At 43.8% G+C, this 26,148-nt stretch overlaps 1 protein-coding gene across 2 annotated transcripts in view; it reads right to left on the reverse strand.

The window, feature by feature from the left end:
- The window catches only part of RAF1 (Raf-1 proto-oncogene, serine/threonine kinase), a 95,287-nt gene that overhangs the window by 12,145 nt on the left and 56,994 nt on the right, over positions 1 to 26,148 (reverse strand). Inside the window, exons 2-10 of one of the 2 annotated variants that reach the window (XM_062200473.1) lie at positions 24,363 to 24,595; positions 16,937 to 17,049; positions 14,065 to 14,167; positions 13,606 to 13,763; positions 11,920 to 12,018; positions 9,554 to 9,707; positions 5,330 to 5,357; positions 5,095 to 5,222; positions 4,638 to 4,755 (exon numbers count right to left, since the gene is read on the reverse strand). In XM_062200473.1, coding sequence (XP_062056457.1) covers positions 4,638 to 4,755; positions 5,095 to 5,222; positions 5,330 to 5,357; positions 9,554 to 9,707; positions 11,920 to 12,018; positions 13,606 to 13,763; positions 14,065 to 14,167; positions 16,937 to 17,049; positions 24,363 to 24,569 — 1,108 coding nt within the window. In that variant the 5' untranslated portion in view covers positions 24,570 to 24,595. Of the gene's footprint in view, positions 1 to 4,637; positions 4,756 to 5,094; positions 5,223 to 5,329; positions 5,358 to 9,553; positions 9,708 to 11,919; positions 12,019 to 13,605; positions 13,764 to 14,064; positions 14,168 to 16,936; positions 17,050 to 24,362; positions 24,596 to 26,148 lie in introns of those variants that run through there. The other variant, XM_062200474.1, reaches the window with a different exon arrangement.

Below are 26,148 nucleotides of genomic sequence, written 5' to 3' on the forward strand. Positions count from 1 at the left end.
ATTTTTCCCACTAGAATATAAACTATGTAAGAGAACAAAATTTTAAGTTTTCTTCACTGCTAGCCCCCCAGAATACCTGGACATTAAAAAAAATCTGGATAAAAAAGGAAATAAACACTGGATTCTAAATGGAATCTGACAAGCTGTCAGATGCTCTGGAGAGGAGGCGCCGCGCCGCGCCACGCCGCGCCTGGGGGATGATGAAGACTCAGATCCCCACAGCACAGAGCAAGAAACCGCTTCTGGCGGAGAGATCTGGCACGCCAGGCCTGCCTGGCTCCAGGTCTACAGAAGCAGCGGTGGCCCAGAACAAAGGCGGTCTCCATCCTGGCCCACAGTCCTGACGGCCGTTCAGTAATACTGCTTGCTGCTCACCCCTTTTAGACCACCTCTCAGACAAGCACAAAATGACACAGTAACGTATCTCCTTCCGCAATTATCCAAATACCCTTAGAGGTGGCAATCTTACAACATTGAAAGATTACTCATGTACCACAACAAGGCACATGAACGACAAGTGTAAATGGCCAGGTAACTTTTTATTAAGGTGGCAGCTCATAAGGCAGTCAGTAAACGCTAAACCAGAAACCCTCGTTTTCCTTTTACAGTCAAAGGCAAACATAGCGCCGACAGCCCTGATGTGTCAGGTTTTCCACTTGAGATTTCTCAAGCTTTAAACTGGTGTGCAAGTGAGGCACGTCCAGTAGAAACCATCCTAAGAACTGTGATTTGTGCTCCTGGGCTAGTGCTATGCGGTCCGATCCTGTCTCAGACGTGGGGCGGCGACAGCGGCATCCGGCGCGGTAATCACAAAAGGAAGCACCACCGCCGAACTCCGCCAAGTTGTGAGCTTGGGAGGCTGTGAATTCGATGCATTTTTTTACATAAACTATTTTCAATGTATCAATGGGCTAAATGGGATCTAACTCCACTGTAAGTGAAGGAACTTCTGCACAAGCAAGTTCCAAGACACCTTCCCGGGAACGGCACTGTGGCGCATCCTACATGGGTGCTGGTTCACATCCGGGCTGCTCCACTTCCAGTTCAGTTCCCTGCTAATGTGCCTGGGAATACAGCGGAACATGGCCCAAGTCCCTGGGTCCCTGCCACCCACATGGGAGACCTGGAAGAAGCCCCTGGCTCCTGGCTTCAGATCGGCCCAGCTCCAGCTGTTGCAGCCATTTGGGGAGTGAACCAGCGGATGGAAGATTCTCTCTTTCTCTCCCTTTCACTGTCTGTAACTCTACCTCTCAAATAAATAAAATCTTCTTAAAAAAAAAAAAAAAAAAGCCCTTTGGGTCAGGCACTCAGTCTAGCAGTTAGGTGCCTGGATCCCACATCCGAGTACCTGGTTTTCGATTCCAAGCTCTTGCTTCTGACTCCAGCTTCCTGCTACTGCTGACCTTGGAAGGCAGCCATGATGGCTCAACTGACCGGATTCCTGCCACCCTTGTGGGAGACCTGAACTGAGTTCCCAGTTCCCAGCCTCAGCCCCAGCCATTACAGGCATTTGGGAAATGAACCACTAGATGGATACATTCTCTTTCCCTAATAAATAAATAAAAACAATCTTTGGATGGAGAATCTGCTAAGGAGTTGAGCCATCTTCCACTACTTTTCCAGGCCATAGCAGAGAGCTAGATTGGAAGTGGAAACTGCCAGGACTTGGACTGGCACCCATATGGGATGTTGGCACTATGGGCGGCAGCTTTGCCCGCTATGCCACAGCGCTGGCCCCCTCATAATTATCTTAAGAAAATGCCAAAAGTAAAGGAAGTTAAGAACGTCAAGTGAATGGAGCATTCAAATTTTAGGTGTTGGGGCCGGCCACCATGGCTCACTTGGTTAATCCTCCGCCTGCGGCACCGGCATCCCATATGGGTGCCAGTTCTAGTCCCAGCTGCTCGTCTTCCAGTCTAGCTCTCTGCTATGACCCGGGAGGGCAGTGGAGGATGGCCCAAGTGCTTGGGCCCTGCACCCCCATGGGAGACCAGGAGAAGCACCTGGCTCCTGGCTTCGGATCAGCGCAGTGCGCCGGCTGCAGCGCGCCCGCCACGGCGGGCCATCACGGCGGCCATTGGAGGGTGAACCAACGGCAAAGGAAGACCTTTCTCTCTGTCTATATCTCTACCTGACAAATAAAAAAAAATTTTTTTAGGTGTTGAACACTGAGAAAACGCCTCAGTTTTCTGAGTACCTTGTGCTCATTAACACCTGGGTTTGTGCCACTTGCAACTGATCATCTGAGGACTCTCTGGTTCCTTAAGGGCATGGGACTGAATGTTGTCAATTCTATGTAGGATGATTAGTTTTTCTTTTACAACTGCATCCAGTATTCTACTGATCTACCTCCAAAATCCCAGGGAAAAGACACTGTTGGAAGCTATGTCCAATGCGGTAAATGGGATAAAGAGCAGCACAGCATTTGGTATGATGCAGTGCTGTGTCCGAGACAGCAAGGCGGCCAGTACCTGCAAGAACCAGGGCAGTGGGTATTGTGCTTAATGCTTCCATTAGGGGCAGCTCACCGTTTCAATACCACATTCTAAAAGCTCTGGCGAAAAGCCAATAGATGGAGTTTACATTGTATCCAATTTAAAGTTTCCTCTGGTTGAGCACTTTTATCTGGCCACTCAGTTTCACAAGGCACTAACACACAATCCTACTGATGAGCTTCTGTTTTCTCTCAATAGTGTGAGCTTTTAAGCTCTGAAAAGGAGACACATTTGGAAGTTAGAGAGTCTCAAAAGTGAGGGGAGCACAGACTTCTGTGCCATCTTCCCAGAAACAAGCCAGAGTCTGGGGGCCGGCAATGTGGTGCCGCCAGAATCCCAGAAGGGCACTCGTTTGAGTCCCAGCTGCTCCACTTCTGATCCAACTTCCTGCTGATGCACCTGGGAAAACAGCGGAATACGGTCCAAATCCTTAGGCCGCTGCACCCAGGTGGAGACCCAGAAGAAGCTCCTGGCTCCTGGCTCCTGATTGGCCCAGCTTTGGCTGTTGCGGCCATTTGGGAGTGAACCAGCAGATGGAAGATCGATCTCTCTCTGATGTCTCTCTCTTTCTCTCTCTGCTTCTTTGTAACTCTGCCTTTTGAATACATTAATTAAAAAAAAGAAGATAACTATGGGGACTGGCATTATGCCATAGTGGGTTGTGATGGCACCATCCCATATGGGCATCATTTTGCATTCTGGTGGCTCCACTTCTACTCCAGCTCCCAGCAAATGCCCCTGGGAAAGCAATGGAGGATGGCCCAAGTGCTTGGGCCCCTGTACCTACATGGGAGACATGGAAGAAGCTCCTGGCTTTAGCCTAGCCAAACCCTGGCCATTGTGGCCATTTATGGAACAAGCCTGCCCCTCCCTCCCTCCCTCCCTCCCTCTCTCTCTGCTTTTCCTTCCCTCTCTGTAACAAAGAAAAAACCTTAAAAAAAAAAAATCATGCTGGAATCCAAACTAGAAATGTAGGCAACCTAGGCACTGTAAGATCTTATTGTATTATAACCTGAATGTAGAAAAGATGAGATTTTGAGAATATACTACATTTATAACTTGCTAACATCCTAAAGCCAGAAGCAGTAAAAACTTGAGATAAATGCTGATTATACTGCTCAAATACACAAGCTGAGGCTACAAAAGTTAAACAGAACCTTTCTCCCAAGTGACAAAGCTCCCATCAAAGTAAGGAAACCAACAGTGCATAGATTCAAGAATTCAGTCTATGCCTTCCCTGCTGGATAGGGATACCACAACTAACCCTAGGGCACAACAGAGAGAAGCTGTTTCAAGAATTCTTAGCTTTGCTATGCCAACTTCACTGGCCATGGGCAAGCAAGTTAGCCCCACTCTCCAGACCTCAGTTTTGCGATCCTTTCCAACTTTACACTTCCAGAATCCACGCTCCCCCCGCCCACAGAGAAGCAGATTTCTGCCCATTTAAGGTGCATCACAGCAGGCCCCACGTGCAGCCTGTGTGTAACCAGTTTATAAGGAGAAAGTACCCCTGACATCTGACTGTAGAACTCCTATCTTATTCACTAATTTCTATCTATCTAAAGAATTTTATCATCTGGCCGGTGCCGTGGCTCAACAGGCTAATCCTCCGCCTAGCGGCGCTGGCACACCGGGTTCTAGTCCTGGTCAGGGCGCGGGATTCTGTCCCGGTTGCCCCTCTTCCAGGCCAGCTCTCTGCTATGGCCCGGGAGTACAGTGGAGGATGGCCCAAGTCCTTGGGCCCTGCACCTGCATGGGAGACCAGGAGAAGCACCTGGCTCCTGGCTTCGGATCAGCGCGGTGTGCCGGCTGCAGCGCGCCCGCCGCAGCGGCCATTGGAGGGTGAACCAATGGCAAAGGAAGACCTTTCTCTCTGTCTCTCTCTCTCACTGTCCACTCTGCTTGTCAAAAAAATAAAAATTAAAAAAATTAAAAAAAAATTATCATCCAAACTAAAGCACCATGAATCTAAAACAAGTCCCATGAAATTTCAGAAATATTATGGTCCCATCTCCAGGTGTAAGCCACTCTCCATGGGAGAGCACCACTGCGGGCCAAAGAGCACACGGAGTCCCCTGGCCGCTCTGGGCCGCACGCTGGCCTCACTGAAGCCCCACCACAACGGGAAGGCCCTGAACTCACCGTGCCATTTGCCTTTATAAACAGTTCCAAAGGAGCCAGATCCAATCCGAGTGGAGAGCATCACTTCGCTGGCTTCTATTTCCCAGTAGTAGCTGGAATCTCTCTGCCCACGGGGCCTCTGAAAGAAGCAGAGATCAAACACTCCAGGACACGTAGCAGGCTGTTAACAGCAAGCACATCAAAGAAAGGATCTCCCCAAGCCCACTGTTCCCACAGCTCTGAAAGAGGCACAGTAACCATAATCCCACTTCTGGCTTCTGAGGAAACACTCTCAGTAGCAGCGAATTGGCAAGTTGTCCAATGGAAGCATGCCGAAAACGGCACTGACATTTCTGATCGCTTTTATAAAATGTACTTATTAGAGTCCTGTCTCAAAATAAGTGAAAAGCATCTAATTTCCAATCAGGTTTTTCTTACTGAACTCAAGCAGGCAGGAAGGACTGGTAACAATACTCACAATTTTGTTTTTCTCCTGCGTTCCAGATCCTGGTGCCCGTTCTCTCTGTGCTGGCACAGGGGTTTTGGGCTGTGACCAGCCCGTTGGGCTCAAATTGTTGGGGCTGCTGGACAGGGCTGAAGGTGAGCCTTAATAGACAAGACAAACAGATCCACACATGGATGAGCCAACAGAAGATACACAGCATAAAAGGAAAAAGCCAATTACTATTTGCTAAATAATTATGGAAAAGTACCTGATTCACTGTGACTTCGAATTGCATCCTGAAACAGGGAAAAAAAAAAAAAAAAAGGTTGGTCAACTTGTACACTAGACAAGGTTCCCTCTGGGGAAGGGCAAAGAATGGGGGATTTGCAAGGGAAAAAAAAAAAAAAAAAACGGGATTATAAGAGCACTGATACACAAAAAGTCTAACTACTTAGTCTACCTAACTTTCCCTGATTAAATATACCAATGTCAAAGGCCAAGATCTTCAAGACTGGTTGTTCATCAAATATTATGAGGACTGATAATACTTCATGACAATGGAAACCAGGTACTTTTCTTAGATGAAAGCAATGAACACAGCAAGTACATTCTCTCAAGTAAGGCCAGCAAAGTTAGCAGCTTTCCAAAGACTTTCCAAAGACAAAGATCTTGCTCCAGTGATGCTCAAAACGAGGGAGAAGGAGGGGGGATCTGGCGTCAGGAAAACTCTGATTTCACTAGGAGTTACAGTAAGCTGCCCATAACTAGAAGCTGGATTTGATTCGAGGTTAAGTACCATCACTACATACTTTACCCAAGCCTAAAATTACGGGACAGCTGCAAAGGCTATCAAGAGTTTAAAATCTACATCTTACATGTGAGAAAACATACCTCAACAGGTAAAGGGATGTGGCCAAGCTGACATGGCCAGTCGAGGACAAAAAAGAACTTATTAGAATAAACTATTTGGAAAAGAGTTTAAATCACAGGGGGCTTTTGAAAACTAAGAACTTTAAAAATAAATATGGGAGGGGGGGCGCTGGCACTGTGGTGTACTAGGTTAATCTTCCACCTGCAGTGCCAGCATCCCAAATGGGTACCAGTTCTAGTCCTGGCTGCTCCTCTTCCAATCCAACTCTCTGCTGTGGCCTGGGAAAGCAGTAGAGGATGGCCCAAGGGCCCCTGCACCCATGTGGGAGACCTGGAAGAAGCTCCTGGCTCCTGATCAGCCCAGCTCCGGCTGTTGCGGCCATCTGGGGAGTGAACCGATGGAAGGAAGACCTCTTTCTCTGTCTCTTCCTCTCACTGTCTGTAACTCTACCTCTCAAATAAATAAAATAAATCTTTTGAAAAAAATAAATAAATATGGGGCTGGCGCTGTGGCACAGAATCTAAGGCCACTGCCTGCAGTGCCTGCATCCCATAAGGCTGCCAGTTCTAGTCCTGGCTGCTCCACTTCCTATGCAGCTCTCTGCTGTGGCCCGGGAAAGCAGTAGAGGATGGCCCAGGTCCTTGGGCCCTGCACCGACATGTGAGACCCCAAGAAGCTCCTGGCTCCTGGCTTCAGATCAGTGCAGCTCCAACTGTTGCAGCCAATTGGGCAGTGAACCAGAGGATCGAAGACCTTTCTCTCTCTGCCTCTGCCTTTCAAATAAATAAATCTTAACAAAATAAATAAATAAACAAACAAAATACACAAGAAAAAAAAATAAATGTGTAAGATACCCGAGGGGATCTCTAAGAAAAAAAATTAAGTCAGTCACAGGAAGACCTTGAGATGTGAATCCCAATTTAAAAGATCTTCACTTGCAGTGCAATAGAATGATGTATGACCACACTGGCCTCCTGTTCTCAAAAAGCCTATTTCTCACTATCTTCTCTGTATCACTAACTGTTACTAAAACGCTCTGACAGCTTTACAAAAGATGAAGAATCATAAAGCAGCTGTTTGTTCCTCCACCTGTAAGACTCTCCCAATCCAAGATTCTTCAGAATTTATCAGCAGAGCCTCGTCCTGGTTCCCACATCTAACTAATCTTTACAGTCCGCCACAGGGGTTAAGAATACAAACTCACCACACACAAACTAAGCCTGTCTGCAAGCAGAGAACGCAAAAGTCTAAGAATACCAATGTCGTTAACATGTAGCATCAGAATGACTGTCGGGCACGCAAAACATAGGCTAAAAACAACCTGAACGCCAGGTGAATATTCAGCAACTGCAGCTTCGTCATCCTCTCTGCTGTTTCCGTCACACCTAAGGCAATGTATTACCTAGACTTACACTCCCAGTTGTGTGCTACAACTTTCCCTTAAAGTCACAGTAATCTTCTTCCCTGTATCTATTATATTCCTTCTATTTTATTCTGTGGTGATGTCCACAGCTGGATCAATTTGTCCTGAATAATTAAAAAGAATTACAAATGGTTTAAACAGGCAACAATGCTGGGCCAGTGCTGTGGCGCAGAAGTAGAAGCCACCATCCAGGACACCAGCATCCCATATGAGCACAAGTTCAAGTCCCAGCTGCTCCACTTCTCATCCAGCTCCTTGTTAAAGCACTGGGGAAGGCACAGGAAGATGGAAGTCCTTGGGCCCCTGCCACCCACATGGGAGACCTGGATGGAGACCCAGGCTCCTATCTTCAGCCTAGCCCAGCCCTGACAGCTGATAACTCCCCTTTTGGGGAGTAAATCAGCAGATCGAAGATCTCTTTTCTCCCTCTGATCTCTCTTTGTAACTCTGCCTTTAAAAAAACAAAACACAGTATCACTTTAAAAATGCCGACTTTAAACAGCAGTGGGTTAAGCTTACAATAGCTGCATCCCACATCAGAGTGCCTGGTTCAAGTCCTGGCTGCTCCACTTCTAATCCAGCTACCTGCTAATGGATCCTGAGCAACAGCAGATGATGGTTCAAGTACTTGTGTTCTGCCCACCATGCAGGAGAGCCAGATGGAATTCCAAGATCCTGGCTTTGGCCTGACTGTTGCACGTATCTGGGGAGTGAAGCCATGGATGGAACATATAATCTATCTTCTCTCCTTCTCTCCCTCTCTCTCTGTGTCACTCTACCTTCCAAGTAGATAAAAATAAACATTTTAAAAAATTAAAGATGTTGGTAAAAATGTGGTAACACACAAAGTATCAGGATTCAAAATTTATTCTGCTTCTAAAGAAAGGATGAAGCCTAACAGCTGTGCTATTCTGTACCAAAAATTGGAGAACTTGCATTTCCAGTGCTCCTTCCAAGTATTTACAGAGAAACAAATCACACATTACAAAAAAACAGTAGCTGATGTGTTACTGTGTTAGTAACAGAACTAACCATAGTGATAAAGTAGAAATGATAAATCCCACAGTTTACACAACCTTCTCTCATCGTGACAGGACAATTATGTCTTAAGTGATCTGAAATCAGAGTGAGAAGCTGCCTGTGGCAGGTTTTCAGAGGAACAGTGCACCACGAAAAGGTAACACAGGTATCTGACAATCCTTCATAAAGGATTTCCAAGGTCTATCAACCAAACTGGTATAATGTGGTTTCTAAGGCATACAGAGAATACTGATGTGAGCACCAACTAAAAAAGCTGAACATTAGTTTTTGGTTGCAATTTATTATATTTTAATGACCTTGGCTTCAAAGTCTAACTTGAGAAATTTGCCTACTAGCAATACCATATGTAGTATTTCTTTACTCTCATATAACCTATTGCCTAAATAGAAAATATAAAAACAATTCTGACAAGAAATACGAATTTATCTTATCAATAGGCTCATTTTTGGTAATCTACTATCTAATAGTCTTAGCAATCCTGTTAATTACAAGAAAGCAAAGGCATGAAGAAAAATACCTACTCTTCCCCTCAAACCAAACCGTCTGGACCACGCCCTGGGAGAAGCATTCAGGTTGTTATTCTGGTCCAAAGCAATGAGAAATAAAGAAGAATAAAGAACAAAGGAAGTATTTTAAATGTATTCAATTGTTATTAAAGATGAAGTAGAAAGCAAACAAAATAAATAGAACATAAGAAAAGCCAAGAAAAGAAAACACAGTTTGAAAACACTAGTTTTTACAACTCCCTGAAGACCTGCTTATTAAAATCTTAGGACTCCACCCCTAATGTCTGAATAAAAACACTAAAAATTCATCAAGAGTCTGCAGTTCTCTATCACTATTACTTTGTTTCTGACACCAAAATCAAACTACTCTTTCTATGTCTTATGTAGCAGCTCACTGAAATTGTATTCAAATCTGACACAGAAAGAATGAGTTCAAATGTGAACACTTCTTTAGGAGGTTTTAGTTGAATGATACGTACCACGTGGATTAATAAGCCAGTCTAAAACACAAATTTTAGAAGCCCACAGGTCTGGGAAAGCACTGCACAATTCCCAATCAGGTCTGAAGGCCAAACTCTCTGCTGTGACAATCAGCCCCGCCCCCTTTTTAACTGACTGACACTCATCACCACCCCCAAGGGGCCCTATTACCTCAATCATCCTGCTGTCCACAGGCAGGGTGGTGCTGACCATGTGGACATTAGGTGTGGACGTCGACCTCTGCCTCTGGGACAGGGAACCTTCTGAGGAGGGACTGGAGGTGTTGAACGTGAAGGCATGGGGTGTGGAGTATCTGTGCTGGGAACTGGGGTAGGAGAAGAAACATTCCATGATTGGCACTCGGTCCTCCCCAGCAGTCATCTATCAACTATCTACTTCACCAAGCCACTTAGGTGTAAACTTCGTATGTACAACCTTCGGCAAAATATTTTTCTTTCAATATGGGCCATTTAAAAATGCTGTCTAGGTGTTTGTACATACAAATTCTAGAAAGGAACATAATACAACTCAAATAGAAAGGAGAACATCAAAAGTTCTCTTCTTTTTAATATATCATTTCTACAGAAAACTTCAAATCTTTACAGCATCACTGCAAAAGAAGCGATTAACATTTGCCAACTGCAGCACCACCTACTAACCTACCTGGGACCTGCCCAGTTTAGACTAAACAGAGAACTTTTTAAACAGATGGTTAGACCTGTTATGTTCACCTGTATAAAGGTCAGGACTATACACTCTGTGCATTCTATCACCCTGCATCTAACACACAAAAATTACAAGCACATACCTTGTTTTCCTTTTCAAATTATCATGAATTCAGTATTTAGATTGCAACATTTAATTATGAAATTTATCACTGGTCTCTTGTAGCCAGTGCTTTTCTCCTGCAAACTAAACTGGTACTTGCATTAAGAAATGTAGCATTTTCATTATTCACTCTAAAGATTAATTTGAGCTCTGGTTACATTCAGGCAATACTCATGCATGAATTCAAGGGAAAAAACGCTTTCTGTTGCCTTCAAAAATTGCCTTCTTGGGGCGAGCGCTGTGGCGCAGCGGGATAAAGCCCTGGCCTGAAGCACTGGCATCCCATGTGGGCACCGGTTCTGGTCCCGGCTGCTCCTCTTCTGATCCATCTCTCTGCTATGGCCTGGGAAAGCAGTGGAAGATGGTCCAAAGTGCTTGGGGCCCTGCACCCACGTGGGAGACCCGGAAGAAGCTCCTGGCTTTGGATTGGCGCAGCTCCAGCTATTGCGGCCATCTGGGGAATGAACCAGCAGATGGAAGACCTCTCTGTCTCTACTCGCTCTGTAACTCTTTCAAATAAATCTTTTAAAAGAAAAACTGCCTTCTCACACAATTCTATGTGTATGCCTTCAGAGGCCTGGCTTTTTCTAATCTTAAGAGGTAATTACAGAGGCAGGCGCTATGGCGCAACAGGTTAATCCTCCACCTGCAGTGCCATATGGGCACAGGTTCTAGTCCCAGCTGCTCCTCTTCCAATCCAGCTCTCTGTTTAAGGCTTGGGATAGCAGTAGGAGATGGCCCAAATACTTGGGCTCCTGCACCCCACGTGGGAGACCCAGAAGAAGCTCCTGGCTCCTGGCTTCGGATTGGCACAGCTCCGGCTGATGCGGCCAACTGGGGAGTGAACTAGTGGATAAAAGACCTTTCTGTCTCTCCCTTTCACTGTCTGTAACTCTACCTCTCAAATAAATAAGTAAAATAAGTACAGATTTTTGGCCAGATTTTCTTTTCAAATATCAACAAATAAAAGTCGCACATGGATGTCCAGTTATGATTTCATATCGAATTCTCTGTTCTGAGATACAGCTGTCTTTACTAATTCATGGTAGTTACACAAGGGCCATTAAATGTCATCCAGTTACATATGCATTCAAGTCAGACACTTCAGACAGTCATAGATGTACTTTAGGCTCTCAATTAATGTGCTAACACTCGGGAAAACATAACTCAACAAAACCCTGAATTTGAAGCTGGAACACAGAGTAAAGACAAGTTATACATAAACTCACAAGCATATCAGAAAGGATATTTATACTGACAAATCTAGATTCTTTTATACAGCAATCCACTAACTACTGTGGTTTTAACAACACATCGACAATAAGGATTTCAGAACTGAGGGTTTTATTTTTATTTAGTCACACAGTATTGAGCTTGTTGAGCCTTCCCATTGAAGCTCAGCTGACGATCAGGAAAGGCAGAATCTCAAGCTCTTTAAAATGTAATGCGATACTAAGATATGCTACCATATGCTACGATAACCAGAAGGAACTGAAGTCAGAATCACTTCACAGAACCTAAGAACTCTGAGACCATAACGAGAGATTTCTACATTTTGCTCTAACACCAATATCAAGTTGCACAAAAGCAGCAAATGTTTCACACAAAGAAAGGGGATGCAAGAGAACTCCTCTTCTTGGAATCTGGGCTTTTAAAGCTACCCACCCCAACACAAGTTTTCAAAGGAAGGGCTATAAATAAAAAATTACCTAACAGGCATCCGGGAAACAGATTCTCGCATCCGACGCATCGTCAAAGAAGGTAGTGCTGGGGCCCCACTATCACCAATGGTGGAGTTTGGAAACAATCTAAGTAAAATCAGAGAAAGAGTGGCATACAGATGTGTGATAATTTTTTTTTAAGATTTATTTATTTGAAAGGTAGAATCGGAGAGAGAGAGATCTTTCATCTGCTGGCTTACTCCCCAAATGGCAGCAACGGCCACAGCTGAGCTGATCTGAAGCCAGGAGCTAAGAGCTTCTTCCAGGTCACACATGTGAGTTCAGGGACCCAAGCACTTGGGCCATCTTCTGCTGCTTTCCCCGGCTCATTAGCAGGGAGCTGGATACAAAGTGTAGCAGCTGGAACTAGAACCAGCCCCTATATGGAAAGCCCAAGCCACAGGCAGTGGCTTCACCCACTATGCCACAGCACCAGCCCCAATGTGTGTTAATTTTACAAACAATTGTTATGCTTTGCCTTGTAAACTCCTCACTGCTACTCAACTTCCCCATCACGTTTTCTGCTACCTTTTTAGGTACCAAGATTTAAGAAACCAATAATTCAAACATTTGGGCTTGAATGATTACAGAATGTGAATACGGTCCTGTCAATGAACATAAATTCCAGTAGGAAATAGTGCAGTGCGACTATACGCTAACACAGGGCATTGTACAACCTGTATCATACACAGCTCTTCTGAAAACACTTGCTAGGGAAAGATATAGATGAAAAGAGAAAAACATGAAGAATAAACCATATTTGGTACAAAAAAGTCACATATAAGAGGAAACGTGAGGCCAGTACTGTGGTGTAGCAGGTTAAGCCGTACTTGGATGCTTGCATTCCACACTGGAGTGCAGGTTCAAGTCCCACTACTGTCTTCCAACCCAGCTTCTTGCTAATGCACCTGGGAGGCAGCAGGTGATGGCTCAAGTACTTGCATCCCTGCCACCTATTTGGGAGACCCAGCTGGAGTTCCTTGTTCCTTGTTCCTGGATTCGACATGGCCCAGCCCCTGCTATTATAAGCATTTGGGGAATGAACCAGTAGATGAAAGATCTGTCTCTCTGTGCCTTTCAAACAAATGACAATGAAGAAACAATTTATTTCAAAAAAATAGGAAAAGTAATATTGCATTTAGTGGACACTTTCTAGGCTGGACAGCAGTGCTCAGCGATTTCCCATGTGGTGATCGTAGCTGATCCTCACAAGAACACTGCAGCGAAGTCAGTACCTTCCTTCTCCAGATGAGGAAACTGAGGCTCAGAGGCAGTGACAGTTAGTTAGTAATAAACACTGAGATTCTGACACATCTGTGCATCTTTCTCTGTCTCTTCTTCTAACTCTGCTTTTCAAATAAGTAATCTTTCAAAGAAAGACCAAAAATAATTCTTCCAATTTTCATAACCCTTTGTTCTTTACCTTACTGAATGACAGTTCACTGGTGCCTATTTGAAGATAACAGGTACAACAGCTCACTTTAGAGAGTTATAATGCCGCACTAAAATTAACTAGTTTCATAACCATGATTCTAAAGTTGATGGTTTTCAGGTTACAATGCATATTAACAAGACTGAAAGCCTGACTATTCAGTCAAAACGTACAATAATCACCTTCGAAAGTGTTTATATTCCCTATTCCTACATTCTCTGAAAGAAAGGACGATGCCTTACAAGAGTTGTCTGATATTACTCCAGTCGACACACATAGTAGGTACTTTGGTGCTACAGTGCTCATGAAATTTGTAGCCACAAGTCTGACATCGAAATCCATTGAGGAGGAACTTTTGACAAATGTCACAGAAGGCAAGCTTCAGGAACGTCTTTCGGGCCTACAACAGAACACAAGTACAAATAATGCTGAATAAACAAAAACTGACGGAAGACAAAGTAAACTTGGCCTGCAAAAGTTTTACTATTATTACAAAATGAAGACTCCTGCTTGCAACATTTGTAAAATTCATCAACAGAAATTATCTCTCTAATGAAATCTAAATCACTTTATTGTAGACAATGGCATAATTAGAGCTATAAACAACCCAACAATGTATCGCTTATTACCTCTGAGAAATTCCTATCACACCAGGCAAAGCATCTACTGTGCCACCCAGAGAGGAGAGATCTGCAACTTACAAAGTTGTGTGTGGTGAGGGGAACGTGATCCAGGAAATCTACTTGAAGTTCTTCTCCAATCAAGGAGGCGGCATCCGTGTTCCAATCTAAACGCGCTTTTTTACTAAAGAGGATTTGAAAAAACATAAAAGGGAAATATTTAAACAAGAGAAGAGTTCTGCGACCAGTGTCTGCAAATAATTGATAGAATTAAAAAGTAGAGAATGATCCTACATGGGAAACAGGATACACAGCAGACTCAAGAATGGCAAAAACCCTACACCGCACTCTGGCCCCAGAATTAGCCCTTAAGGCATTCGGATCTGGCTAAAAAGCCCATGAGAGTTTTGCAGGCATGGAAAGCCAAGGCACTCTGGAAAAAAAAAAAAATGACCTAAATGAAAGATCTCTGTGAGTGAGATCCCAGTGGAAAGAACAGGCCATCAAAGAAGGCAGTACCTTTCTCTGAAGGGAGGAGAGAACTTCCACTTTGATTATGGCCTTATCTAAATAAGATTGGAGTCGGCAAACTCAAAATGCTTCCATAGCCTTGGCAGCTCATGATTACTGACGTCATAAATAAGTGTGTCAATTGTTAAATCAACAACAGGAGTCACTGTGCACCTGCTCCCCATGTAGGACCTCTGCCCTTAATGTGTTGTACTATGAGAATTAATGGTAAAATTACTACTCAAACAGTGTTAAAAAGAAAAAAAAAGAGAGAGAGAAGAGTTCAAAATTAACACCAACAGCGACCACATGTTATATAAACACAATTTATCTAATCCATACAACACTAACTTATTTAATCCGCATAACAGACCTGTGGAGTAGGTATTATCATCCCCATTTCTAAAACAACAAAATCGGAGTTCTAGGACTATAACTTGCTCAAGCGCACAGTTGAGTCTCTGGGCCTAAGCTGGAATCCAGATCTACTGGACTCCAAAGCTTGTGCTCTTGCAATATATTTCTTTAAGCAACAACACATAATAATCTCATGATAAAATAAATACATGTACTTGTGAATACTGCTACAGTACCAAAATGTATTCTTCTACAGCCTACTTCGATATAAAAGATAAAAAAGGAACCACAAATGAAATGCACTTTTCCAATAAAAGCCTCAACTCTGTAGACTGTTCACAGTATATACAAAAATAAATATAAATCCATGAAGACTTAACTGTCTTTAAATTTACACTGAAAACACTCTGTGCCTAGAACAATAGCACCAGTCACCTACCAGAAACCTATTCATGCCATTGTTCTGGTTAGATAAGAAATTCACCCCTTCATATAATTCCCCACACAGATCTGGGAAATGACATAGCACCCCAACATCCTGCTCTGCCTTAATGAAGAGACAGATGTCTTATTTTCAGTTGCTATCTGTCCTAGAAAGGATCCCAGACAAATGGTACCTTACAGAAGAGTGGGCCAAGCTCCTCAATGTCTCAGAATCTCTCTAGTACCCAAGGAGCACTACGGGTTGACGAGGGAACCAGCATAGGGCTCTAATCCAGCTAGAACTGACATCTGCTTAAAAGATGGGAACTTTGGCGTTGGCACTGCGGCATAGTGGGTAAAGCCACTGCCTGTGATGCCAGCATCCCACATGGGCACTGGTTCAAGATCCAGTCTGCTCCACTTCCAATCCAGCTCTCTGCTAATGGCCTGAGAAGAACAGCCGAAGTGCTAAGGCCCCTGTACCCACATGGGAGATCTGGAAGAAGCTCCTGGCTTTGGATCAGCCCAGCTCTGGCTGTTGCAGCCATTTGGGGAGTAAACCAGCAGATGGAAGATCTCCCTCTCTGCCTCTGCCTCTCAAATAAATGAATGTATCTTTTTTTTTTTTTTTTTTTTTAAAGTGCTTCAGCCCACCCTGCACCCACACTGGAGACCCAGAAGCTCCAGGCACTAGGCTTCCGCCTGGCCTCGCCACAGCTGCTGCAGCCATTCGGGGAGTGAACTAGTGGATGGAAGGTTTCTCTCTCTTTCTCGTTCTCTCTTTCTCACTCTGCCTCTCAAATAAATAATTTTTTTTTTTTTTTAAAAAGGAATTTCAACAAACTACCTCCTACCCTGAAAGAAATCCACAGACATGTTTAAACTGATCCCTTTTAGAACTCATTTCGAGGGATATTCTCTCAAACAGGAATTCATTGAAATATGAGATGTGAAGATCAAGAATACAAGTGTGGGGGCCAGCGCTGCGGTGTAGTGGGTAAAGCCACCTGCAGTGCCGGCATCCCATACATGTGCTGGTTCGAATCCCGGCTGCTCCACTTCTGACCCAGCTCTCTGCTAAAGCCTTGAAAAGCTGTGGAGAATGACCCAAGTCCTTGAGCCCCTGCACCTGCGTGGGAAGCTCCCGGCTCCTGGCTTTGGATTGGCTCAGCTCTGGCCATTGTGGCCGACTGGGGACTGAACCAGCAGATGGAAGACCTCTCTTTCTCTCTCTGCCGCTCCGTCTCTCTCTGTATAACTCTGGCTTTCAAGTAAATAAATAAATCTTTAAAAAAAAAAAAAATACAAGTGTGAGGGCCCAAGGGCCAGTGTTGGCACAGTGGGTTAAGCAGCTGCCTGCAACACCAGCACAGGCACTGGTCTGAGCCCCAGATGCTTCTCTTCATATGGTTCAGAAGCAACTATCATTACTGCTTCCATTCACTATCAACTCCTACGCATTGTATTTTGTAAGACAGTATTCAAGCACTAATTTCAAGTTCTTAGTATCCTGTTTTTTCTAAGTTATCTCTTTTAAACAAAACTATACAAAGGACAATATTACATAGGAGGCTAATACAGTTTTTTTTTAAATGAAACCAGATATCTGAAGTTACAGGACACTTAACAGTCTGAAGCAAGAGACGACTGACTGAGTGCTTACCCTTTATGTTCATGGAGCAGTCTGAACACAGCACAGCACTCCGGCTGCAGGCCCCTCACCTTGAGCGCTTTCATTAGGCAGTCATGCAAGCTCATGCCATTTCGCACGTTGACCTACAAACAAAGGACCACCTTCAGGACCAGTACAGGCTGCAGTACCGCTTGTGATCGTGACACAGACATCCCCCAGCAACCTGAAAGTCTGTCAAGAAGTGAGCACTTGAATACAGAACAGCACATCAGGGCAGACTGCAGCACAGTGAGTGAGTTAAACCCCCGCCTGTGATGCCGGCATCCGGTAGGAACTCCAGATGGAATCCTGGCTACTCCACTTCTAATCCAGCTCCCTGCTAAAACACCTGAGAAAGCAGGGGAAGATGGCCAAGAACGTGAACCCATCCCACCCAGATCACAGACCTGGATGCAATTCCTGGCTCTTGGCTTTGGCTTGGCCCAGCCTAGGCTGTTGTAGCCATCTGGGGAGTGAACCAGTGGATGGAAGACACCTTTCTTTCTTTAAGTCCCTTTCAGGTAAATAACTTTAAAAACAATGGCAGAGATGCATTGTGTCTCGTTATGTACCTACTATGTGATGTGATTTACAATGACCAGGAGGCAGCAAAGTCCATGATCAATTCATATGGGTAAAATAGTCTTCAGAAAAACAGAAAGAGCAAGATTATTTAAAAGGTGGGGAAATCTATATTACATGCTTACATGTGCTTTAAGAGTGTGGAAGATACATACCCAGCTGTTCACATCCAAAAGTAGTGGCTGAGAAAGAAAAAACTAAAAAAGAAAAATTCCCTTATGTCTCTAATTTGTTTGACTTATTGAAATGTACACATAAGCATAAATAAACCAATTTGATCTATGAACAGTTTTTATGATCGAAAATTTGTATTTGGGTGGGCATTCAGCCTGTTGCACTGTGGCTGGGTTAGCTTCCCAGCTCTGGATCCCGACCCCAGCTGCCCAATAAGGCAGACGCTGGGAAGCAGTATTGATGACTCTAGTTGTTGAGTCCCTGACACCTATGTGGGAGACTTAGACTGAGTTCCTGGCTCCTGGCTGCTGGCTCCTGGCTCTGTCTCATTCATTGTGGGCACTGGGGAGTAGACCAACAGATAAGAGCTTATACTCTGCCTCTTAAATAAATGAATTTTTTTTTTAAAATGTATTTCAACCTATTTTCTACAAAATGGTTGGTCTTCTAATCACACATGCATTTCACACTGGTGAGGTCAAAAAAAAGTAGAGAAAACAGAGTTTCCGCCCTGCTGTAGGTCCAAACACTAACGTTAGTTTAAATATATGTGCATGCCGTAATAGGCAGCGTTAGCCTTATCTGGCCCTGTATATTCTCCTGTACCCAGTCCTGAAGGGCTAGGCAAGTATTCAGAGGTCCAGTGATAAGTGAGAACACCCATGGTACTGTCAGCTGCATAAAAATTTCAACTGCAATCTTGAAAGTTTAGATAATCTCCCTCCATAGTCTTAAAAACTAAGTCACTCAAAAGGCAACTAGAGGGGCTGGCGCTGTGACATAGTGGGCTAAGCCTCTGCCAGGGGCAATGCTATCCCATACGGACAGCAGTTCTAGTCCCGGCTGTTCCTCTTCCGATCCAGCTCTCTGCTATGGCCTGGGAAAGCAGCAGCAGATGGCCCAAGTACTTGTGCTCTGCATCCACATGGGAGACTGAAAGAAGCAGCTCCTGGCTCCTGGTTTCAGATCAGCGCAGCTCCGGCCATTGCGTCCATTTGGGGGAGTGAACCAGCAGATGGAGGACCATAGACTCTTTGTCTCTGACTCTACCTCTCAAATAAATAAATAAAATCTTAAAAAAAAAAAAAAAAAAGGTAGTTAAAGGCAGTACAGCCTGTAAGAAGATAAATTTGCAGTGCTTGTGAACTGCCTACAGCAGAGTTCCTTCCCTGGCTGAAAGTGTAAGACATGACAGTGGCCACCCCAGCTCCTTCCCAGAGGACACGAGCATGACATACAAATGTACACCTGAAGGGGACAGGAAACCAAGCAGGCCAGCAGCTGTCTTAATCATACCATCTCAATACCAATCCAATTTTCCCTGACTGGTTTAAGACAGAAAAAAGTCTTAAGGAACAACAGAGAGGTACCTGTGCCTGCCCAGCTACCAGGTTCCACCACGGGGCACAGATAAAACAATCTGGGAGGGAAGGGAGTGTAAGCCGCCCAAAACAACCTGAAAAGACAAGAAGCTTTTCCCAAGCCTTTATTGTGCTATTATTGGCAACTGATGGGGGCTTATCTGCCCTGTAATCAATCTTTGAAGAATAAAGATGTGCTCAACATTAAGTACAGTATAAAAAACTGTACAACAGGCCGTGGCTTAACAGGCTTATCCTCCGCCTTGCAGCGCCGGCACACCAGGTTCTAGTCCCGGTCGGGGCGCCGGTTCTGTCCCGGCTGCCCCTCTTCCAGGCCAGCTCTCTGCTGTGGCCAGGGAGTGCAGTGGAGGATGGCCCAAGTCCTCAGGCTCTGCACCCCATGGGAGACCAGGAGAAACACCTGGCTCCTGGCTTCGGATCAGCGAGATGCACCGGCCGCAGCGGCCATTGGAGGGTGAACCAACGGCAAAAAGGAAGACGTTTCTTTCTGTCTCTCTCTCTCACTATCCATCTGCCTGTCAAAAAAAAAAAAACAAAACTGTACAACAGATAAATCGAGCAGGTGATGGAGTGGAAGAGGAACATTCCCCTGAAGGATCCATCGTTAGCAAAGAACAAAAGGATTTTTTCCCAACTACCAGAGCTCCTTTGGACACTGTGGTGCCCTCCTTGGCGAGGCATAGTTTTTCCTTCCCCTTAACATGTGGAAGAAAAGTAAAGGTCATGAGCAACATGCTAAGATGGAACCAAGCGATTCTTCAGAGACTTCCTTTAAAAAAATAAATAAAAACAATGATTTTAATTCTCTGAGGCACTGTTTTTGAAAGGCAGAATGACACACCTTTATCCTCTGGTTCACTCCCAAATGGCCATGTCAACTACGAAGCCAGGAATTCCACCTGGGTTCCTGATTTCCGCGGCAGGGGCTCGGGTACTTGAGCCATCATCTACTGCCTTCCCAAGCGCATTAGCCTGACACTGGCTCAGAAGCGATGCAGCAAGGCCTCACACCAGGCACTCAGATAGGGGATTCGGGCGTCACAGCTGAGGCTTCACTTGCTGCACTGCAATGCTGCGTCCAATACAGATTCCTTCAGAGAAAGCCTTGGAGAAAAGTAACCCAGGGGCCCTGACCTCTGTGACTATGAATGCATTGCCTACTTAGAAGTAAATGAATAGAGTTAACATTCTTTAACAGTTTCTTGAATAGAATGAAATAGTTCAATTATCTCTGGCATTTGTGTCAAAAATAACTGGAAATGGGTGGAAAGAGAGTAAGCAGGATTGTCACAACTAGCTAAATGTTAAAACTAAGCGATAGTACATCAGGTTTGATTCTAATCACTTCAGTTTTACTCATATTATAAATGCTTACAGTAGATTTATTTTAAAGATTTCTTGAAGCACTGATATATCCTTAGAAAGATCCCACTAGCCTCCAGGTTTTTCAGAAACAAAACAGAAGTGAGATATGGGGCCAGCGCTGTGGCACAGTGGAGTAAAGTCCTGGCCTGAGGTGCCGGCATCCCATATGGGCGCCAGTTCTAGTCCCGGCTGCTTCTCTTCCGATCCAGCTCTCTGCTATGGCCTGGGAGATCAGTGGAAGCTGGCCCAAGTCCTTAGGCCCCCGCACCCACGTGGGAGACCTGGAGGAAGCGCCTGGCTCCTAGCTTTGGGTCAGCGCAGCTCCAGCCATTGCGGCCATCTGGGGAGTGAACTAGCAGATGGAAGACCTCTCTCTCTGTAACTCTTTTAAATAAATAAAATAAATCTTAAAAAAAAAAAAAGAAGAAGAAGTGAGATATACTGATCTGCACTATGAAGACAGGACACCCAGAATGAGGAAAAGGAAGAGTAAGAAATACTCATACACTGACACGATCATAACCTGCATCAAATACTGAGCAGCATTGCCTTCCAAGCTGTAAAGAGATACTTGAGTTGTACCATAAATCTTCATTAAATGTCACAGACTCCAAGAGGTGGACAGTTCTTTAAATATCCTCTGATCCGAGTAAGGTTCCTAAAGGTGCCTGGCACTAAACCACACAAGAACCTTGTGAAAATATAGATTTCAAGCTTCCCCCTTCAAACAACCCGAGTTCAATTCGGTTAATCTAGAAGGAAGCCCAGGAACTTGTGGTTTTTTTTTCTGCCTCTGCACCTCCACACATTACTGTTCTCTGACAAGTCAGCTTGTAACTTTATCAGAGAGCCAATATTCTTTCAGATTAGATTTATTTGGAAGGTACATATCTATTGCCCCATCTTAATTAAAGTCACAATTTCCAATTTCTCACAATTTCCATTTTCCTACACAAAAGCCTTCATAACAATTCTCAGATACTTTGCAAGTGCTATTTATTGTTTGATCTGGCAATTTGCTGGCTTCTTTAGTCTATTTTCATTTCATATATTTTTTAAGTATCTCATCACATACCAATATGAACTTAGTTTATATACATGTTGTGAGACAAATAAGGATTATTGAGTTAAACATCAACTAAATAAAGACAAAATATCTGCTACCTTTTTTTATTTAAAATCTTTCCCATTTTGATGACAATACATATTTTTGCATGATGCATTCATTCATTAATAGAACCACACATGCGAAGTCCCTTTTTTTGATGTAAGGTAGCATTCACAGGTTCTGGGGATTAAAGACACAGTGGCTTTCGATTGGACATGGTACTGTCTGCTGCACACATCTTGTAAAAAAATACATTGGATCTTCCACTTTAGAGACCAAGCATTATGGTAGGTACAGACAAGATGGTGGTTTAGCCAAATGAAGTGCACAGCCACATTTCCTATGAGTCATCTGGAGTGAGTGGTAACCAGAGATTCCCTCTTACCTATTTGAGCCTGTAAACAGAATATTTTCTTCCTGTTCCTTTCTTATACAGTCCTTATAGACTACTAACACATTACCTGCATATTGTAATTGGATAAACAACATGAACTAATTAACCATGTAGTATATACAATATGCTATATTTACTTAGATATTTAGTATTATTAATATGTTATATTAATATCACATACATATGAGAAGAGTAAAAACAAAAAAACATGTAAGTTGGCCGGCGCCGCGACTCACTAGGCTAATCCTCCGCCTGCGGCACCAGCACACCAGGTTCTAGTCCCAGTCGGGGCACCGATCCTGTCCCGGTTGCCCCTCTTCCAGGCCAGCTCTCTGCTGTGGCCAGGGAGTGCAGTGGAGGATGGTCCAAGTGCTTGGGCCCTGCACCCCATGGGAGACCAGGAGAAGTACCTGGCTCCTGGCTTCAGATCAGCGCGGTGCGCCAGCCGCAGCGCACCTACCGCGGCGGCCATTGGAGGGTGAACCAACAGCAAAAAGGAAGACCTTTCTCTCTATCTCTCTCGCTCACTGTCCACTCTGCCTGTCAAAAAATAAAAAAATTTTAAAAAAAGTAAAAAAAAAAAAAAAAAACCAAACATGTAAGTTATCAGGTAATAGAAAAAATGTGTGTATTAGTAATGAAAGTCACAAACTGTCCAAATATTTTCTGAGTGAGACATGTTGATGATTTCTACAGATGTTCAGGTGTGTGACTGTTCCCCTGAACAGCAAAAACTTACCACCATCTTTTCCTTTAGTCATGAGTATCTGGAAATCTGTTAGAAGCTACACCTTCCTCCTGATCATTCGTTATCGCTACCTAGCTGTACATCATGTTGAACTCCTGTAACTTTACCAGGAACTTGTGTTTTAACCTGCTTGTCAGATGTTTCCATTCCTCAGCCCAGTCACCCTCTCACACAATAACCACCACCACCAGCAGCAAGAGAAACAAACACACTTTATAAAAACAAAATGAGGGGACAAGGACTGCGGTGTCCCACATGGGAGTCAATTCAAGTCCTAGCCGCTGCTTTTCCGATCCAGCTCTCTGCTGTGGCCTGGGAAAGCAGCAGAAGATGGCCCAAGCCATCTACACCAGCATGGGACGCCTGGAGGAAGCTCCTGGCTTTGCATTAGCCCAGCAACAGCCGTTGTGGCCATTTGGGGAGTGAATCAGCAGATGGAAGACCTCTCTCTCTCTTTGACTCTCCTTCTCTCTCTAACTCTGACTTTCAAATAAATAAATATTTTTTTTAAAAAAAAGATTATAAATTCCTAAAATTAAAAAAAAGAAAAAACACAATGCACTGATTTTACACAAAGATGGAGGGTGGGAAAGGTTTACATGTGGAAGTCACAAATAACCAAAATCAGTACAATTTCACCTTTTTTTTTTCAGCTATGCCAGCTTTTTGTTTTTTAAAATCCAAAATACAAGAAACATTTTTTTGTCTAGAAAATTGAGGCTTCGTGTCAGCATATCTAGGAGCAATGTCCTATCATGATGCCAACCTGAACCTTTGACTGGTACTTCTGAAAATGAACTATGCAGAAATAACTGGCTGCTGCCAGTGCCCTAGAAAACATGACACTCTGATTTCTGTTAACGCCAAATTTGTCCTGAAGTTATAACATACACCAAAATGATTTTAAGCATTTATTTTTTTCTTGAAACTCCATTTTAATATGCCAGAAAATTTAAGTGAACACTGTGCTTTAATACATGAACAGAAATTTTTAAAAAGATTTTATTTATTTGAAAGATAGAGTTACAGAGAGAGGTAGAGCCAGAGAGAGAAAGATCTTCCATCTGCTGGTTTACTCCCCAACAGCTGGAAGACCTCTCTCTATACATCCGTCTCTACCTCTCTCTGTAACTCATTCAAACAAATAAATCTTTAAAAAATAAATAAAATTGGCTAGTCAAAGGAAAGCATTTGAAACATACCTGTAAGAATGTAACATAACTTGAATATCCCCAGTTTGAAAATCTGAAACTTGAAATCTAAAACTCCGAGCACCAATCTGATGCTCAGAATCTTCAGATTCTGGATTTCAGGGGCACTCAACCAAAGAGTGCTATGCAAATATTCCAAAATCTTAAAATCTCCAAAATCTGAAACACTTCTAATCTCAAGCATTTCAGATAAAAGATACTCAATTTGCATTTCTCTGCATGAAGTGATAAAAACGAAGTCATTTCAGGCTAGAATAATGACAGAAGGAAGGCCAAGAGGTGGGAAAAAGTAGAGGGTATACAAGGAACAGCAATAGAAAGAAATGAAATCAGCAATTGGAAAATCAATTAGTTAAGATCCTATATGACAAGGAATATTTCACTTGTCTATAACTTGGGCAATATGATCAGTAACACAAATAGCTAAATTACCTAAGAGGAAAGTTCACATACCACTGTTCGTTGCTTATTTGGCAAGAACACACGGATAGTGTTGCTTGTCTTAGAAGAATCTGTGAGTTTGCCATCATCTGACGCCCGACGCTGATAGCCAAACTGCTGAACTATCGTAGGGGAGATGCAGCTGGAGCCATCGAACACTGCATCTTTGAATCCAAAACCATTGCTGATCGTCTTCCAAGCCCCCTGTATGTGCTCCATTGATGCAGCTGAAATAATGCTCAAACCTGGTTAAGAGAGACAAACAATTATAATCCTAAAACAAAAGCACTCAACCCACAAACACAATAGATAATGTAATTATGAAAATAACAGTACGTGAAGTTTTAACAAAAGGCATTTTCTGCTTAAATCAATCTGAAAAGAAAAATAATAGTTTATTTTGAAAAAATACTTCACGGATGAGTAAAAAAATGAGGAAAATGGGGAACAGAGGTCAAAAGACTTCTGTTAAAAGCTAATCCTGGGCCGGTGGCACGGCTCAGCTGGCTAATCCTCCGCCTGTGGCGCCAGCACACCGGGTTCTAGTCCCGGTCAGGGCGCCGGATTCTGTACCGGGTGCCCCTCTTCCAGTCCAGCTCTCTGCTGTGGCCCAGGAGTGCAGTGGAAGATGGCCCAAGTGCTTGGGCCCTGCACCCGCATGGGAGACCAGCAGAAGCACCTGGCTCCTGGCTTTGGATCAGCGTGGTGCGCCGGCAGTAAGCAGCCTTTTGAGGGGTGAACCAATGGAAGGAAGACCTTTTTAGTCCCTCTCTCGCTCTCTCTCACTGTCTAACTCTGCCTGTCCAAAAAAAAAAAAAAAAAAAAAAAAAAAAAAAAAAAAAAAGCCAACCCTGATTAGGAGCCCAGGCCTCCTGATTTCTAGTCTAATACTTCTTCAACTACATTTCCCTTCGTTGGTTATAATAATAAGTAGGAGCAACTACCCTTAACTACAAGCAACAAGTCAGCACTATGAGAAACACCAAAACCGTACACAACACAATTTTGGCCATCTGAGAAGAAAAAAGAAACAATTATTTCCAGGATGTATTAGATACTTCATCTACCGTAAGAATCCCAAAGACTGTAATCTGCTTCCTCCAGCAACGTTTCCTCTTTGAAGTAGAACATGCCTACTTGGCCAAGAACACACAGGTGACAGGTAAAACAACAAGACTCCTATCTATCTGAAGCCGTAAATGTGCTACAACACTCAGGGTTCAGTTTCGGCACAGAGACAAAGCGCACACACAGCAGCAAGCAGGGACAGTCCTCTAAGACAGAAGAACCACATGTGCTACCCGGGCAGCAAGATGACCGCTGCGTGAGCCCACAGCAAGTCGCACATTAAGACAGCCTGCTTCAGATGTCAGGACTTCAAGTGCCCTAGCACTGGCTTAGAAAAAGCCAGGGGTTTGTTTGCACTTTTACAAAAGTCAGAGGTTGATAAGGAATCCCATCCTTCCTAGGCCTTCCTCCTTCAGAAACTTCTTTTTGTCTCATTATGAACAACAGGGAGCATTTACTCCACGCCCACTGTTAAAAGGTAGGGTACAGAGCATCCACTCCACTCAGCAGTGCTGAGATTCCGAACTGGACTGCTTTGACCCCACAAGCCCTTACTTTCCTATATAATTTAATCAGTTGAAACAACATAGAACTAAAGACCATATGATCCAAATCTCTTGTTTTCAAACAGAAATTTCTAGCTGAATACGCACTACGTGCTGAATATTTCCCACATGACATGCCTGAATGAAGAAGAAATGTTAGATCTTAATTCTTCTTTGCTGACAAC

Source organism: Lepus europaeus, chromosome 9, assembly GCF_033115175.1.
Source record: "Lepus europaeus isolate LE1 chromosome 9, mLepTim1.pri, whole genome shotgun sequence".
NCBI lineage: Eukaryota > Metazoa > Chordata > Mammalia > Lagomorpha > Leporidae > Lepus > Lepus europaeus.